This window comes from Helianthus annuus, chromosome 1 (assembly GCF_002127325.2).
Source record: "Helianthus annuus cultivar XRQ/B chromosome 1, HanXRQr2.0-SUNRISE, whole genome shotgun sequence".
Classification (NCBI taxonomy): Eukaryota; Viridiplantae; Streptophyta; class Magnoliopsida; order Asterales; family Asteraceae; genus Helianthus; species Helianthus annuus.
Genome location: NC_035433.2, coordinates 2,839,734 through 2,859,529, shown reverse-complemented (window position 1 = coordinate 2,859,529; position 19,796 = coordinate 2,839,734). Strand labels below are relative to the sequence as shown.

At 37.1% G+C, this 19,796-nt stretch overlaps 1 protein-coding gene across 2 annotated transcripts; it reads right to left on the bottom strand.

Moving 5' to 3' along the window:
- Nucleotides 1–3,024: 3,024 nt before the first annotated feature.
- LOC110899392 lies at nucleotides 3,025–11,075 on the bottom strand. Of its 2 annotated transcripts, XM_022146274.1 has the most exons (5): nucleotides 10,943–11,075; nucleotides 10,351–10,404; nucleotides 7,935–9,066; nucleotides 3,647–3,700; nucleotides 3,025–3,346 (listed from the first exon to the last, which is right to left on the bottom strand). In XM_022146274.1, exons 3-5 carry the CDS (start codon nucleotides 9,064–9,066, stop codon nucleotides 3,330–3,332), a joined length of 1,203 nt encoding a protein of 400 aa, XP_022001966.1. In that variant the 5' UTR covers nucleotides 10,351–10,404; nucleotides 10,943–11,075; the 3' UTR covers nucleotides 3,025–3,329. The 2 variants fall into 2 exon arrangements, 1 of the variants encoding a protein (XP_022001966.1); XR_002570241.1 differs by lacking the exons at nucleotides 3,025–3,346; nucleotides 3,647–3,700; nucleotides 7,935–9,066 and adding an exon at nucleotides 9,729–10,050.
- Between the last annotated feature and the right edge of the window lie 8,721 nt (nucleotides 11,076–19,796).

Below are 19,796 nucleotides of genomic sequence, written 5' to 3'. Positions count from 1 at the left end.
TTTCGTCACCAAATCTTTTACCCACTGTTATAAATTAATATTTTGGGAATTTTAAAGATTTTTAATAATTTTTACCTTGCTCATAACCTGCGGTTATGACTACGGTTCGGTAAATACCGAATATGCCCTTTTTGGCCAAAACATGAGTTCTACAATGTCTTTTGACCCGATTCCAGTTGCTACTGGTTTTAAATAATAAATAAAGTATTTTAAGCTTTATAAGCTGTTCGGGAAACTCAGATTTCCTGTAGAACTCGAAAAGCCCTTTTAAAGTCTTTAAAATGACCGAAAAGCCCCTACGGGGCATAATATTAACTTAAACTCGTTACGGGCGTCACGGAAGGTATCCTACTGATACCACAACCCATTTAAGGCATATTGACTTAGGAAATAAGCGTACGACTCTCATGGTTAACCGTTTCGCCTATTACGCGCACGGTTCGGCTTATGAAACTAGTTTTCATAATTTAGCCGATACGGGTCAAATATTATCATTTGAACCCCAAAGTCCAGAGTGTGAACCATTAACCCATATAAAACAAGTCTCTGAACTTGTTGGGTCAGAATCACACTCCATTCTCGGTTTTCGCCTTTCCGCGCGATTAAACCATATCTATATATATATCGGAACCAACCGGTCTAGGCTACGGCCATTATAACGACCCGTTAGGATTCTAAGAGGTTAATTAAAACCTTCGTTCCAGATTAGGAGCCCCAGTAAAAGCTATCGGTGATTTAATCCAATTAAGGAAATATACTTGCAAAGGTAAATACTTTAACTTATTTCCCCTATATGGGCTTGGGTTACGGTATATTAATACCGCTTGATTGAGCATTATATAATTCCATCGCTTAGGTGGTTAATTGATTAAATATGATCGGCTCATTTAAACAGTTTTGTTGCTTATAAGCCTTTGGGGGGTTTAATGACCGTTGTCCCGGATATCCTTGGCATCATTTTACGAAATGGCCACGACCATCGACATCCCGGTGTAGGCGTACACCCGGTATAAAGTGTCGACATTAAATTAAAAGACGTAGCCGTTGGTTTTTATACTACGGTTTTACGCAAACGTGGTGTGTCTATAAATCTTTAACCCGGCACGACCCGGGCTACTGAACGCATAAAAGAACATGTAAAACGTTCACAAGATCATTATGAATTTTCCCAAGTTATAAAAGAGTTTGTGCCTTGTGCATTCAAATCAATTTTAATAAACATTTTCAAATGTGTCAGTTGAATGTATTTACCAGTGTAAACTGACGTATTTTCCCCAAAAAGATTAAGTGCAGGTACCTAAACGAAAATTGGCTGGTATTAGCTCCCTAGCGTCGTGATAAGTCTCGCAAGCTTGATTGCAGTATCTGATGGAACAAATACTTTATGTTTATTTACGATCCACTGTGGATATATTCAACCCCTGTAATACATTTGATATTACAACCAAAGGTTGAAGTTTATATATTTATCTTATGCTTCCGCTGTGCATTATATAATTGTGTGGTTTGACTATATTGTTGCCAACATCGTCACGGTAATCCCCCACCGGGCCCACCGGTGAGACACGTGGAAATCGGGTTGTGACAACTTCAGGTTGTGTTATATCACCTATAATACTGTTTAACTTTTCTTAGAATGTGTGTTGATGGTTTTTATATACATAATGGTCTTCAAAATATGTTTGTGAGTATATCGGTGCATTACCATTTTTTCGAATACAACATTAATGTGTTTTACCAAAAACAGATGTGTTTTAAAGCACATTAATTTTTGTTTTGACTTAGGAAATTACATATGTATTTAGAACATACCACTAGCAATGGCATTGGTCCAAGGAAGGGCTCCTTTGGTGTCCATGCTTCGACCGTTCGATCCAGACATCTGATCATGTACTCACACCAGTTAAAACTTTTGATATCCTTCCCTCGATGCAAGGCTGGTAAAAACTTCATATTAATTGATGAATTCGTAGTTGTCTCTCCCAGAAGTGTGTTGTAGAACAACAAAAAGTTCAACACAAAGATCCGTCCGCTAGCTTGTTGCCCCTTCATGTATGTTTTGAATTGAACAGGCGTCAAGCGTGCAGGATCACTTTCGAATTGTCCTTTCCATTCTGCCACAACCTCGTGGAAATCAGCCCTTGCTCTCCCTACTTCCTTTATTTCTTCATTCCCTCTCGGTACTCCGAACACATCGTGCACCAATTCCTCTGTTATTTGAATGTGGTGGCTACCGCAATTCAAGACCCGTGTTTTAGTGTCGTAATTATTTACCAACCACCAACTCAGACTTGAGGGAATCTGACCCATTCGAAAGCTAAGTATTGACCCGAAACCTATGTTTCGGACAGCCCCCCGTTGATTTTCGTTCAAAGATTCCACTAACTCCCCCATGTGCTTAAGAGCCAATCGCAAAGTTAGTTTCCCATCAGCAAGTGGTATGTAATTCTTTACCGGTTGTCGCTTCTTGCGTGTTTTAGAGTCTTTGATTGATGTAGCATCTGCGGGTTGTTGTGTTTTCTCAACAACTTGTGGACCCGCACCTGACCTTGTTTTTTTCCAAGGTGGGTTGTCAAAATCATCATCAGAATCGTCTATTGTCGTACCTGACAAAACACCAATATACCAAGCCGGTCAGCAAGTCAGTCTTTTAAGTATCTGAAATTTAGTTCTTAATATTAAGTTTACCGTGTGCTGCTTCTTTAATCGGCTTAACTGTTTGTACATTCGCAGCTTTCTTTTCATCCGGTATGATTCCAGCCTTTTTTTGCTTCATCTTCTTACCGGTATTGTTTCCCTTTTTGATTGTGTCGGCTGATTTAAAGCCCATAAAATTTGTTAGTATTATGCTGTTGTGTTTTAACTCATTAAACATATGGTTTCACGTTTGTTCATTTAACTTACATATGGGAATTTCACTTTTTTCGTTTGGTTCCGACTGTAATACGACATTTTTATCCATTACGTTCGTGTAACATCCATAAATTTTTTTCTTAAATTTATTTAAATAACAACATACTTTTCTAACAAAATTTGGGCATGACCCGTTGGTAAACGGGCGATACCCTGTTTTTCATAAACAAACTTCATTCAGCTATACGCAAACATTCAAAGACATGACATACACAACAAAAGATGACCTATCCTTAGTTTCGAAAAACCATTAAGTATGTACGCACCTACGACAACTTTTCAAAAGACAACCATGACCAAACTAGTTTAAGTACAAAGCATAAACATAAGTAACTAGGTAATTTGACATCGACTTTATACAAAATGCGGAGCGCTTGACGGGCTTGAGGTGTGTTCGATCCGGGCAAGCTTGATAACTAGACATGAGATTTACCTACATGATCACAACATCAAAACATATTAGAATGAGGGTTCCTTCTTTACTCAAGAAATTACCTTACGAACTTAAAATAAACGGGACATACAAAACTTATACTAAGCTACATTCTTTCATACTTACACGGTAGTGAGTTCCAACGAAACTTCATACCCATCTTTCTAGTCTTACAATTTCATTATCCGACACATTCAAGAGAAGGGTCCATTCATATATCTTAACCATGCTTGATACAATTTAGTACAAATATGGACAAATACATATCTAAAGTAAACCCAAATCGTACAAGTAACGTACCTCGGTATTGATTCCCTTGCGGCTTCCCTTGACTTGAAGTTTCTTCCTTAACGCCTACATATAAACATTCATTCTTTTAATTCATGTTTCATACTCATTTACACATATCAATAAAACATCATACAACTTGCTCATGCTTCATAAACATGTTAAATTTATACAAGATTTATAGCTTATATGACTAGCATTTTCATTGAGGCATTTTGTCAAACACTTGATGTGCATGTTATCATCAAAGCACAAAGTACAAGTATTTTTGCATAACCCTACTTATTCACCTTCTAATCTAACAAGAATCAATCAAGTTCATAACTTTCTTTCATCCTACACATCTAGCTAATCTAAATTCCCTTTTCACAATCAGATTATGTATCAATTAACATTTCATAAACATATCATTATAAATCATCATTTTCATCTTCTTCCTACAACAAGTGGGTATGAACCCTAATCATTCAAACAATCAAAATTATACAAAATCCTCAGTCTATTACGAATTCCTAACTCAAAATTACACAAGATTTTCACATGATTTCATGATTGGGTTAAAACCCACTTTCTACAAATCATCAAATCAGAATTTTCGACTTACCTTGAGTTGGACAAGCTTAGATAGTTAAAGATTAGAGCTCATGCATCAATTTAAGCCCTTAATTCCTTCCTAATCTTGTGAATTTCTGAAAGTTAGGGTTTGTTCTTGGCTCCCCCCTTCTTGATCGATCTCACAAACACACCAGTAGTGTGTTTTGTGTTTTCCATTTTCCTTTTATTTGTTTTAATTAAAACTTTTATTCTTTTTAACATGTTTAGCCCCTTTACTTTCTTAGTTTGTTTATTTATCATTTAACTTCCTTCTAATAAGTTACTAACATGCTAGGTTAAAATATAACATGACTAGGCTTTCAAGTAATATAAATAAATTACATATTTTGGGGTGTTACAAGTCTACCCCCCTTACAAAAGGTTTCGTCCCCGAAACCTTAATACATACCAAATAATGTCGGGTAGAGCTTCCTCATTTCATCCTCTAACTCCCATGTGAGATCCGATCCCTTCCGATGTTGCCATTGCACCAAGACTTGCTTTATAGTTTTGTTCCGCAGGTGCGTTACCTTAGAATCCTTGATAGCTATCGGCTTCTCGATATAATTCAATCTTTCGTCCAGCTCAATATCGTCAAGGGGCACATATGCCGTCTCATCCGCTAAACACTTTCTCAATTGTGACACATGGAATGTGTCATGTATTCCATCCAAAACTGGCGGTAATTCCAACCGATATGCTACCTCCCCAACCCGGGCCACAATCTTGAAAGGTCCTATGTAGCGAGGACCTAGCTTTCCTCGCTTACGGAAACGGATTATACCTTTCCACGGGGAAACCTTTAATAACACATAATCACCTACTTGAAATTCGATGGGTCGCCTCCTTTGATCTGCATAGGCCTTTTGTCGATCTTGAGCCGCTTTCAAACGGGCTCGCACAAGATCGATCTTCTCGTTAGTTTTAGCCACCACCTCGTTGGGTGCAATTTCTCTCTGTCCCACCTCTCCCCAACAAATTGGAGTTCTACACTTTCTTCCATACAACAATTCATACGGTGCCATTCGAATGCCGTTGTGGTAGCTGTTGTTGTATGAAAATTCCACCAAGGGCAAGTGGTCATCCCAGCTTCCCCCGAAGTCTATTACACATGCTCGCAGCATGTCGATAAGTGTTTGAATGGTCCGCTCGGACTGACCATCCGTTTGGGGGTGGTAGGCGGTGCTGAAATGTAATTTTGTACCCATACTTTCATGAAAACCTTGCCAATATCGAGATGTGAATCGGGTATCTCGATCCGACACAATAGATACAGGAACTCCGTGTCGTGATATTATCTCGTTAACATAGATCTCCGCCATCTTTTCGGAGGAGAAAGCTTCCCGAATGGGTAAGAAGTGCGCGCTCTTAGTGAGGCGGTCTACAATCACCCATACAGCATCGTGACCTTTCCTTGTCTTAGGAAGCTTGGTCACTAGGTCCATCGTCAATTCTTCCCATTTCCATACCGGAATCTCTAACGGTTGCAACTTCCCATATGGTTTCTGATGTTCTGCCTTTACCTGCAGACATGTCAAACATTTGGCAACATACTTGACAATGTCACGCTTCATGCCGGGCCACCAATAACTTTTCTTCAAGTCCAAATACATTTTTGTAGCTCCAGGATGAACCGAGAATCGGGATTTGTGAGCTTCTTCGAGTAATGCCCCCTTTGCTTCGCTAAACCGGGGTATCCAAATACGACCATACATGGTTTTAATCCCATCGGATCTTTCTTCGAATTTATCCACAAATCCCTTTGTTCTTTCCTTTTTAGAATCCATTCCGCTTAGTGACTTGATTTGGGCTTCTTTAACCATTTCGAGAAATCGTGGTGTAATTACCATCTTCATGGACTTAACTTGAATTGGAGGCGGGTAATCCTTTCGGCTCAGGGCATCGGCTACTACGTTAGCTTTACCCGGATGATAAAGGATCTCACAATCATAGTCTTTAAGAAGTTCTAACCACCTTCGCTGCCTCATATTTAATTCCCTTCGCTCGAAAAAATATTTAAGGCTTTTGTGGTCAGAATATATAACGCTTTTCGTACCGTAAAGATAGTGCCTCCATATCTTCAAAGCAAATACTACTGCAGCTAACTCCAAATCATGGGTTGGGTAATTACTTTCGTGTGTCTTCAATTGCCTAGAAGCATAGGCAATGACTCTACCCCTTTGCATCAAAACACATCCCAACCCTTGGTGTGACGCATCCGTAAACACCACCAAGTCTTCCTTTCCATCTGGTAAGGTTAGTACCGGGGAACTCGACAGCTTTTCTTTCAAGGTTTGAAACGCCCTTTCTTGATCTGCACCCCACGAAAACTTCTCATCCTTCTTGGTTAACTTGGTCAACGGCAAGGCCAATTTAGAAAAATCTTGGATAAACCTCCTATAATAGCCTGCTAAACCCAAAAAGCTTCTTACCTCACTTGGGTTCTTGGGAGGTATCCACTTCATAACGGCTTCCACCTTTGACGGGTCTACTAAGATACCATCCACATTAATAACATGACCGAGAAATTGTACCTCTCTAAGCCAAAAGGCACACTTGGAGAATTTCGCGTACAATTTCTCCTTGCGAAGCACTTCAAGAACCTCACGCAAATGGCATGCATGATCGGCTTTACTTCGGGAATAAACCAAGATGTCATCGATAAAAACTATAACGAATCTGTCTAACATAGGCCGACAAACTCGATTCATAAGATCCATGAACGCGGCAGGCGCGTTCGTTAATCCAAAGGACATTACTAAGAATTCGTAATGCCCATATCGCGTTCTAAAAGCCGTTTTCGCCACATCCTCATCTCGTACTCGTAACTGATGGTACCCGGACCGCAAGTCTATTTTTGAAAACCAACTTGCCCCTTGTAACTGATCGAAGAGATCATCGATTCGGGGCAATGGGTATCGGTTTTTCACAGTCAGCTTATTCAACTCGCGGTAATCGATGCACATGCGCATCGAACCATCTTTCTTTTTGACAAAAAGTACAGGCGCTCCTCATGGCGAGACACTCGGGCGTATAAATCCCTTGTCGAGCAATTCTTGTATTTGTACCATTAGCTCCCGCATTTCTGTTGGGGCCAGCCTATAAGGGGCCTTGGCTACGGGTTTGGTATCAGGGTACAATTCGATCTTGAAATCCACTTTGCGTTCCGGTGGAAGCCCCGGTAAATCTTCCGGAAAAACATCAAGAAACTCATTCACAACTTCAACCTCTTCTATCATAGGGATATTCTGCTTAGTATCCACCACGTAAGTTAGAAATGCCTTGCTTCCATTTCGTACGTACTTGTATGCTTGGACTATAGAACAAAGCTTCGAATTGATATTCCTTTCCCCTTGTATGCTTACTCGTTTTCCTTCCGATGTTAACACATGAATTACCTTCTTCTCACATTGAATTTCGGCCTGATGCTTAGCTAGCCAATCCATGCCAACTATAACCTTAAATTCCCCCAATATCATGGGAATAAGGTCGATAGCAAACTTCTCGTCTTCAATGATTATTTCACAATCTCTACAAACTTCGTGCAACAAGTAACTCTTACTATCGGCTATTTCTACTTCTAATGGTACACGTAGTCTTTCGATTCTAAAGGAGGGGTGTGACACTAATTCACTTGATACAAACGATCTACTAGCACCGGTATCAAATAACACATACGTAGGCATCGAGTTCAATGAGAATATACCTGATACAACATTCGGGTGGTCCTTCGCTTCCTCGGTTGTGATCTGAAACATCCTCCCCTTAGCTCTTGGGGCTTCCTCCTTTCTTGCCTCCTTATCAGTTTTCTGTTGAAGCTTGGGACACTCAGCCTTAATATGACCCGGTTGGAAACAGTTGTAACACGTTCTTGAAGGATTAGGGCACCTATAGTATGGGTGTCCCTCTTGACCACAGTTGTAACAACCCTTTTTCCCTTTCAAACATTCCCCCGTGTGTAACTTTCCGCACGTTTTGCATTTTGGAATACTACCCTTCGCCTTATCCTTCTTGCCTTGATCTTGAAATTTTGGTTTCTTTGAAGGGCTCGAGCTGGAAACATTTTCAGATGCTCTCTTTTCGCCTCTTTCTGCCTGTCTTCTCATTTCAATCTCCCTATCTCGGGCCAGTTCAATGAGCTCATTCAAAGTTTCACATTTAGCGGGAATTATGAACTCCCGATATTCAGCCTTCAACATACCGTAATAACGGTTTATCTTCATTCTCTCCGTTCCTGCTATCTCGTTACAGAACTTCAGCTTGTCAAGGAAAACGTTGGTGATTTCATCAATGGTTTCATCTTTCTGACGAAGATGTAAGAAATCTTCTTGGATCTTGTCGATGGCAGATTGTGGACAGTGATGCTTCAGAAAAGGTTCCTTGAACTCCTGCCATGTCAAGACTTGAACTTTTTCTTCCCCAAGCTCTTTACTATAAACATCCCACCAATCCTTAGCTCGGAGTTGTAGCAAACCGGTGGCGAACATCACTTGATCCTCCTTTTCACAATGACTCCTTACGAACACCGCTTCCGTACTTGCAATCCACCTTTGACATACTATAGGATCAATTTCTCCTTTGAATGGTAACGGGTTGCACGCCATAAATTCTTTGTAAGTGCACTTGCGAGTTCCTTTCCTTTCTTGCATTGCATTGATCATTCCCTTTAACTCGTCTATCTTACTCGTCATCATTGATTCTACTATTTCTAGCACATGACTTTCCACTTCTTGGGCTAAGTGAGGAGTACTTGCTTGCATTGCCCTTCCAATCTCTTCCGAGATCATAGTTTTCAGCTGTTCTTGTTGTGTCGTTTCATCCTCATTCGAATCCGTCATCTACACATTAACATCCTTCTTATTCCAAACATTCAATCATCCTTTCAGTCATATAATCATTCTATTAGTACATAACTTCCTTGAAAGTTAACATTCATGCATACTACTATTCTTTAGAGTCTTATTATAGCGTTTGCAATACTTCACGTATGATAGAAAACATTAAGCAAAACATCACAATTGCAAAAGGCTGAAAACAGGTACCACCGTAAATTACGGTGTCACCGTAATTTACGGTGGCAATATTTCCTTTACGGTGTAAAGCTACTGCCTTACGGCAGTGGAATTTCCTCCCAGTGTCTACCGTAAATTACGGTGTCACCGTAATTTACGGTGACGCCCAGCATGCTTTGATGAGTTTCTTATTTTTGCAGCCATCTGTTCATCCCGTTTTAACCCGTACCAATCCGTTTCGTCCCAGACCTTTACACATCATCCCATGATGATCTTTCCTAACGTTCCCTAACTAACTCATTCATAATACGAAATAATCTTTAAAGTACTTACTTGCTTCGCGCCGCGGGTCGAACACACTCTTCACATGAGCTTCGGTTTGAGTTCAAGTGTTTGATGCTTGAATCCCTCAAACCTAGGCTCTGATACCAACTTGTAACATCCATAAATTTTTTTCTTAAATTTATTTAAATAACAACATACTTTTCTAACAAAATTTGGGCATGACCCGTTGGTAAACGGGCGATACCCTGTTTTTCATAAACAAACTTCATTCAGCTATACGCAAACATTCAAAGACATGACATACACAACAAAAGATGACCTATCCTTAGTTTCGAAAAACCATTAAGTATGTACGCACCTACGACAACTTTTCAAAAGACAACCATGGCCAAACTAGTTTAAGTACAAAGCATAAACATAAGTAACTAGGTAATTTGACATCGACTTTATACAAAATGCGGAGCGCTTGACGGGCTTGAGGTGTGTTCGATCCGGGCAAGCTTGATAACTAGACATGAGATTTACCTACATGATCACAACATCAAAACATATTAGAACGAGGGTTCCTTCTTTACTCAAGAAATTACCTTACGAACTTAAAATAAACGGGACATACAAAACTTATACTAAGCTACATTCTTTCATACTTACACGGTAGTGAGTTCCAACGAAACTTCATACCCATCTTTCTAGTCTTACAATTTCATTATCCGACCCATTCAAGAGAAGGGTCCATTCATATATCTTAACCATGCTTGATACAATTTAGTACAAATATGGACAAATACATATCTAAAGTAAACCCAAATCGTACAAGTAACGTACCTCGGTCTTGATTCCCTTGCGGCTTCCCTTGACTTGAACTTTCTTCCTTAACGCCTACATATAAACATTCATTCTTTTAATTCATGTTTCATACTCATTTACACATATCAATAAAACATCATACAACTTGCTCATGCTTCATAAACATGTTAAATTCATACAAGATTTATAGCTTATATGACTAGCATTTTCATTGAGGCATTTTGTCAAACACTTGATGTGCATGTTATCATCAAAGCACAAAGTACAAGTATTTTTGCATAACCCTACTTATTCACCTTCTAATCTAACAAGAATCAATCAAGTTCATAACTTTCTTTCATCCTACACATCTAGCTAATCTAAATTCCCTTTTCACAATCAGATTATGTATCAATTAACATTTCATAAACATATCATTATAAATCATCATTTTCATCTTCTTCCTACAACAAGTGGGTATGAACCCTAATCATTCAAACAATCAAAATTATACAAAATCCTCAGTCTATTACGAATTCCTAACTCAAAATTACACAAGATTTTCACATGATTTCATGATTGGGTTAAAACCCACTTTCTACAAATCATCAAATCAGAATTTTCGACTTACCTTGAGTTGGACAAGCTTAGATAGTTAAAGATTAGAGCTCATGCATCAATTTAAGCCCTTAATTCCTTCCTAATCTTGTGAATTTCTGAAAGTTAGGGTTTGTTCTTGGCTCCCCCCCTTCTTGATCGATCTCACAAACACACCAGTAGTGTGTTTTGTGTTTTCCATTTTCCTTTTATTTGTTTTAATTAAAACTTTTATTCTTTTTAACATGTTTAGCCCCTTTACTTTCTTAGTTTGTTTATTTATCATTTAACTTCCTTCTAATAAGTTACTAACATGCTAGGTTAAAATATAACATGACTAGGCTTTCAAGTAATATAAATAAATTACATATTTTGGGGTGTTACAGTTCGGAAAGAGATGTGCAATGTCAGACAGAAGGGTACCGGCAGGCGGTTGTTGTGTGGACGATACTTTGTTGTCTATTGTTTCTTTATGTTTTTTAACACGCTCAACTGTTTGTAACAAAAAATAACACAACTGATCAGACAGGTGGCCATATAAGTTACCCACCCCCCCACACCCTTAACTGCCACAACTAACCGTACCCTGTAAAGGTGATCCTTCTTCTGTGTCTGATTCATCCAGTATTATTGGCTTGTCCGGTGGGTTTCCGGGTACCCTTGAAAGCCATTTTCCTTTTATTCTCTCACTTTTTCTCCGTTTGACTGAAAACACATCTTTATTATTTATAAAACACATTTCTACTGCCTTATCTAATAAATTAACCTTAAAACAAAGCATGTTCACCGTAAACTTATAACCAAAATGACCTTAAAACACATATGCTTTTACGCACACCTCTAATAAAAAACCCATTAACAAAAACAGTTTTTGGATAACACATCATTAACCTAACCGTAAAACACAACATGCTAAAACATTCCAATAAAACACATCTTGTTCAAAACGTGTAAATCAAACATATTTTTTTACGAAAAAAGCACTTACAGGCTGACAGTAAAACACATCTGCACTGTTCAAGTAACAGGCTGACATTAAAACACATTTCAAGTAACATAACCATTAACAAACACAGTTTATGGAGAACCCACCACACAACCTATCCTTAAAACACATTATCTTTACACCTTTCCCATAGTACATAAAACACATTTGTCCATTGAAACCATCTAACTACCTAACCTTAAAACACATCACTGAAACACACCCATAAAACACATTTGGGGCAAAATCATTAACACAGAGAATTGGTCCACACACAACTCACACTCACAAATTGATACTCTATACAGAGTGTAAAACCTATATAAACATTCCATATCACACATAACCAACAACAAAAAAATCAAAACAAAAAAAACACAGTCATCCCCAACAATCGGAAATCATACTCACATTTTTTACTCTAAAACACATACCTAAGGTTCTCGCTACTACAACTTTGCTCCCGGATACTGGGTTTTCACTTTCACCGACTTTGATTTTGCTGGAATCCATCTTGTTTAAATCCTCTTTTTTTCTGAATTTCTTACCTGCAAACATAAAACACTTCAATGTAGACAACTATCGAACCCTAATCGCCTTCTAAAACACAGCAACCAATGTCCAATTGATCTTACGTATATAAAAGGTTGAAAATCTCTTATCTTCATCCATGATTCTCGGTATTTTTGGTATGAATTTTTTCTGATTTCCTCGATGGTTTAGAGAGAGAAAGTGAGAGAGGGGGAAATTCGCGTGGATTAAGGAGATGTGATGTGTTGACGGTTATACTTGATTGTTTTAAAACACTGTTAAGACGATTTTGCCCCTCATCATTTAAAACATTCTATTAAATTTAGTTGAATATTACAATCTTGCCATTGATTTGATCTCAACCATTAAACACACCAATCCAATGGACAAGATCGCTTCCTAGACTTTCTAGGAAAAACACACTTTCCGTGCGAACCCTACTCTATATATATATATATATATAGAAAGTATAATGTACTTCACGCCTTAACGTACATTAACGTACTTCACGAAATATATAACATGCGTAATTATTTTTTTTGACCAAAATAACGTGCGTGATTTTGGATCCCATGCGTGATTATGTGGTCCCATGCGTGATTATGTGGTCCCATGCGTGATTATATGTTCCATGCGTGATTATACCCCTAATCCAACGGTTACCATTGTCTCCTACGTGAAGTATGATAAACCGTGAAGTATGTTAACCTTTCTCTCTCTCTCTCTCTCTCTATATATATATATATATATATATTTATAAAATTTTAAAAACAGTTTTTGTAAAAAATAGGATGTTAAGAGTTTATATTTTTATTAACTTTATATCATAGTAAGTTCAGTTTTTTTTTTGTTTAGCTTTAAAGTTTTTTACTTTATTATTTTTTAATTAAGAAATACAAATTATTAGAATAATATCCAAGAACTGCAATATTTTATAATTTCAGTTTGACTATATCTAACTGCAATATCTATCTATTGCAACTTTAGGATATTAACTTAAATACGTTTAGTTGACCTGTAAATTTAAGATACTAACTTTATTTTGAACTTTATTAATATGGACAATAATTGTATTATATTAACACAAAAAATAAAGTTCAAATATAAAATAAACTTTATTCATACGTCTAGATCAAACATAACAGCTGAAATGAAAAAAAACATAAAAACACTTGATAGATTTCATATTAGACTGCATGAAATCTGTTTAGCTTCTGAATTGACACTCGAGGTATTTTTAATTGGGTTTTCTGGTTTGTGCTTGAATCGGCAGCATCTTCTAATTCCTCTTCTTTGTCATTGTCCTCAGAATCGTCTAAATTAATAACCTCACTCCATTTTCATTAAGAGAGTCTCTTGGATCTCTTTCTTTGAGTCTCAAACTTTCGATTCTTAAAAAGGACAAAAAATGAATACAAAAGTTTAAAAAAGATTAAATAAACCTTAAAATTACCTCTTCACTAAATTCACTTTGAAGATTAGACTTGTATGGACTAAACATTGCACCATAAGAAATAATATCAACACTTTTATCACCATCATCCTGCAATAAAACACACATATAATAACATAACGAACATGTTAATACGAAAGATATACGCAAAAATAATACTTAAAAACAAGCAAAATCAATACCTTAGAAGCTTGTTCGACAAATGGGTTGTTTAAATTGGAATGTTCATCATGCAACTGAATCTGAAAAATCAAATAAGTTAACATTCACATAAAAGTAAATAAAAGAATACAATTATTCACTGCTGCAATATAACAGAACCGACCTTAGAATTTTCAATCTCTCATGCTTGGTTTTTGCAACAATTGAATTCAGAACTGGATCCATTTTTTAACTTTGTTTGGCAATAGATATAGGGGGTGTCCTGCTATGTATTTATAGTAGTAACTATAGAAGTGCATTAGGGTTTAATTTTAGATTTGCCACCCCTTTATTTAGGAAGTTTGTTGTAGTTAGTTTTAAGTTTTTATAAGATATATCTAAGTACAGATATTAAGCACTTTTAATAAAATAAAATGTAACACATAATATCTTCATTTTATGTTAGGATACTTTAAATCTTTTTGTTTTTGTTTTTGTTTGCATAGATGGAGCCCATCTTTGTAGATTAGGAGCATTAGATCACAAGTATTAATTACTTGTACATTAAAGCATTATCGACTTGTATCTTTTAATCCGTGTGTCGATATTGAACAAGACAACTACCGAAACGTCGACAAAAATGTGTAGGTCCTCATGCTATTTTTGGATTTTTTTAACAATATAGTTTATAAGATATGTCAATAATACATAAAAAATTATAAGTTTGTTGTGGATGGGTGAATTGTAACTAATTATCTATAATTTTGTTAAAACTTTAGGGATTTAAGTGTAATAAGTTAGGGGCTAAAAAATAAATAGTGTTTAAAAGACTAAACTATCCTTATTTTAGGGGTCTTTCTATAAATAAAGTTGGGTAAAAGTTCTTATTTTTTGGGTATCTTAAAATACCCCTCCCTCATGCATTATAATATAGTATAGATTTATGCTGATTTTAGAGAAATATTTGAAAATAGATGGTGTAATTCTCACCAAGAAAAGGTTGAATTAGCAAGATTGGAAACTGTTTTATTCTTGTGTATTTTAAACAAAAGATTCAACAAAATAAGGTTAACTAGGATTGCGACCCGCCACAATGCGGCAGAGATTTTTTAGTTATAACTAAGTCGATCTACGACCCGCATATTATGTTAAACCTGTCAAATATGAAAAAAATAGACGATATAAAAACGTTTACCCACACACGCACGTTGCGTCGTCTTAACTCGCAAAATTTAGAACGAAACGTAAAAACATTAAACCAAATATGCACGTTGCGATGTGTTAAGTCACAAAATTTAGAACCAAGCATAAAGCGAAAAATTTGCGGAAAATGAAAACTATAAATGACCAAAGTTGAAAGTAAAAAAAGTTGTGAGGATAGATTGCAAAAGATAAAAAGTTTTCGGGTAAAAGTAAAAAAACAAATAGTTTTGGGTTAAAAGTAATTTACGAAATACTTTTGGGTGAAATGTAAAAAAACTTGTTTTCGGAAAACCCCCAAAGCCAAGGTTACAACAATCATATGCATAACCATTTTTTCTTTGAAAACCCTCAAAGCACACCCCGCGTTGCGGCGGGGCGTAAAACGGTGTCAAATAGTACTAATGCCACACAACCGTCAACTGTCACACCCCGATTTCCACGTGTCACCGGTGGGCCCGGTGTGGGGTACAGTGACGTAGTTGGCATCGTCATAGACAATCAACACAATATAATAATGCACAGCGGAAGCAGAATAGATACATTTCAACTTTAATTAAAATGATATAATAAACGTCATAAGTAGTTGAAACGGATCCACAGGCGGATCAAATAAAAATAAGAATAAATTGTTCAACAGTTATTTGTCGTCCGAGCTTGCGAGACTATAGTGGACGCTCTTAGGAAACAGCCAGCCTATTTCGTATAGTACCTGCACTTAACCTTTTGGGAAAAATACGTCAGTTTACACTGGTAAATACAAATCAACTGACTCATTTTGAAAATGATTGAAAATTGATTCAAATGCACAAGGCATAAATATTTTTATTAACTTGGGATATTTATGCAATATAAACTTGTGAACGATTTACATGTACCCGTACTTATGGTGGCCCGGGATCTGCTGTCCGGGCTAAAGGTTAAATAACACACCACATTAAAGAGTTATACACGCCGGGTGTACGCCTACACCCCGTGCTCTGGTCGTGGCCATCTCGTAAGATAATGCCAAGGATATCCGGGACACGGTCAATAACCCCCCAAAGCCTAAAGTAAGACAAGACTGTTTAAACGAGTCGCACAAGCTATTCAAGACTGTACACCCATAAGGCGCAGGACTTGTGCGCCCGATCAAGCGGTATTTTAAATACCGTACCCCAAGCCCGTATAGGGAAAATAAGTCAAAATGTATTTACCTGAGCAAGTATGAATCACAAACAGTAAGTGTAGATAGCTTTTACTGGGCCTCCTAATCTGGAACAAAGGTTTATAATAACCTATTAGATTTCTAACGGGTCTTTTATTTAAGCCTAAGCTTTGACCGGTTAGTTTTAAGGATGATACGGTACAAGCGCACGATTAAGCGAAAGACCGGATAGAATGTGATTTAGACCCGACAAGTTTGAATACTTGTATAATATGGGTATACTAAATACATTCTTGATTTTGAGACGAAAATGATAATGTTTGACCCGTTTCGGTCAATTTACGCAAACTAGTTACGTAAACCAAACCGAACGCAAAAAGGGCGTTACGGGTAGCCAAAAGAGTCAAATGCAAGTTCCCTGAGATAATACGCTTTAAATATGATATAACATCAGTAAGTTATGTTCTATATTGCCCGGAATAATTTTTAAGCTTAATTTATGCCTTATAAGGGCATTTTGGTCATTTAAAAGATTATAAAAGAGTCATATTAGAAATCTGAGTTTCGGGTCTGGTTTATACAGTAAATATACTTCATTTAACATATTATAACAGTAGGGTATGACCCATATACCAAACTTAACATTTAAAATCAAACTATGCACCGTAGGGGTATTTTAGTAATTTCACAAGGGCTAAAACTGCCAAAACTGGAAATCTGAGTTCAAATATTTATACTTACTGTTATTTTATAAAAATACACTAAACACATCAGTAGGTATAAGTCTTATATGTTTAAAATGAGTATAACGCTTATTATGCGTTAAAAATGCTAAAAATGCGATTTAGAGCCGTTTCCGCTTTTTTAAAAGAAAGCTGAGATTTTTATATTTCCAGAATGCTCAAAATAATTTATTTAACATATAAAATCAGTATAAAAAGGTTTCGGGTCAAAAGAATGTATAAAACTCATTTTATGGCTTAAACGGTCAAAACCGGCATAAACCGTATCGACTAAGCGATCTATGATACGATCAGCCAAAAATAAAATAAAAATCATCAAAAATCCCAAAATAATATATAACATCAGTGGGTAAAAAGTTTTGTATCAAAACGTGGCCTGAAATAGGTTATACGCGAAATGCGCCGTTTATGTAACTTTAAGATATAGTTTTACGATATCGGCCATAACTAAAAATCTGGACCACTAACTGATCTCAAATTTTCGGTGCAAGTTTATATATTAGAAATAAAGATTTCTACTCTTTCACTTTTCCAAAAATCACGTTTTATATCAAAAAGGGCAAAATAGTCAACTTTAAGCATAAATCGGAAACATGCAAATGAATCGGCTAAACATAGACTCAAGCAATAAAATTCCAGAGAGTTTTACCAAAATAAAAATGGCCAAAATTACTCTCCAATACAGATCTCAAACATGCATGTACGGATCCGAATCGATAGTCTACAAAAAAGTCGTTTTACAAGACTTTCGGTTCCGATTCGTATTTATACTATAGATTGTCGAGTTGATTATGATAAAACACATTCTTACATATATTATAAGTTATTTATGATGATCAAACAGATTGCATGTCCTCTACATTAACATTTAAGCTATTTTTCACACAAACAACTTCTGTTGACTTTTTAGAAACAGGTTTGACTCGACAATTAGCATGCATAAAGTGGGAATCAGAGAATACCCTTTTGAGGGTTTGTTTCCCACATAAATACCAACATATATGTGGTTTCAATTTGAGAAATGACCGAGTAAAACTCGTTTAATCAGAAAGTCAAAGTATAAGAACAACAGTTTGACTTTTAGCAATTAATCAATGCAAGAACGAATTAGAGACTGATATAGAAGCTTACAAAGGTCCTATTGATGCTTAGTTAACACTTAGAGGTGGCCTTGTCGTTCAGAAATGCTCCAGGAGTCTTGAGGGTGTTCTTGAGAGTTGAGAGCTTCTTGTTACTATCACAAGTGCTTGAGAAATGAATGAATGATCTGATTTTAAGGTGTAATCAGAGGTTGAAGGGAGGTTACTGTTGCCATAGGCATGCATGGGATTTAATTGGAGCAAAAGGAGGTGCCAACAGCTGTTTACCACTTCAAATTCGGACCAAATTTGCAATTTTCGCGAAATTCTGATACTGGGCAGGCCATGCGGCCCGCTTAAGGCAGCCCAGGCGGGCCGCCTGGGGTTCTGCAGGTCCAAACATTTTCAAATGTTGGCAGTTTTGGTCCCTGTCTTCGCACGCGAGGTTTTGGCTGCTTATCTTGACTCGTAAACCCTAAATCTTGGTTTTTAAGAACCTTGGGACATTTACCAACATGGTAATGTCTTCGGATAACTTTGCGCTCAACCGAAAAGCCATGAAATTCGACGTTGACGCTTTTAGTCCTTCAAGTACGGTTTTGGCCATAACTTTCTCATACGTTATCGAAACTTCACGAAATTTTTACCACATATTCTAGTGAGTATATTTTAGCATTATAAAGCTTCGGGTCTGCCAAAAGTTCACTCAGAGGTATAAATTCAACATGTTGACACTTTTGGCCCCTATAGTTTGTAATTCCTCACTTTTGGGCATTTTCCGCTTCGTATGATCCATGAACCATCCGTTTAAGGTTATGAACATTATGTAGGGTTATCATAGAGTCTATTTATCCATTGTTGACACTTTGGACCCTTACTTCCATAGTTTTCACTGTTTGTCACTTTTAGTCCCTCTAAAGTTTGTTTTCACATACCGGAACCTTATGACACGTGTCAAGACATTATTGGACGAAATTTTTTGAGGTGTTGCATCCTCACCCCCTTAAAAGAAATCTCGACCTCGAGATTTACTGAAACAAATGAGGATATTTCTCTTGCATCGTGGATTCCACTTCCCACGTGTATTCGGGACCTCTACGGGCATCCCATTTGACCTTAACAATAGGCACGTGCTTCCTTCGAAGCTTTTTCACCTGTCGATCCTCAATCGACAAAGGTTTTTCCACGAACTTCAAACTCTCATCTATGTGTATATCCGTATGCGGTATAACCAGTGAATCGTCAGCGAAACACTTCTTCAAGTTACAGATGTGGAACACATTATGAATAGCACTAAGCTCTTCAGGCAAGTTTAACTTATAAGCGACTGACCCGACACGTTCGATAATCTCGAAAGGTCCTATGTATCTCGGGCTTAGCTTGCCTTTCTTACCAAATCGCATCACACCCTTCCAGGGCGATACTTTAAGCAACACTTTATCACCTACATCGAAGTGAAAGTCTTTGCGCTTAGGATCCGCATAACTTTTCTGCCTATCCCTGGCAGCTTTCAAACGATCGCGTATCTGCACGATCTTGTCCGTCGTTTCAAAAACGATATCTGGTCCTGACAACTGGACATCTCCAACTTCTGCCCAACAAATGGGCG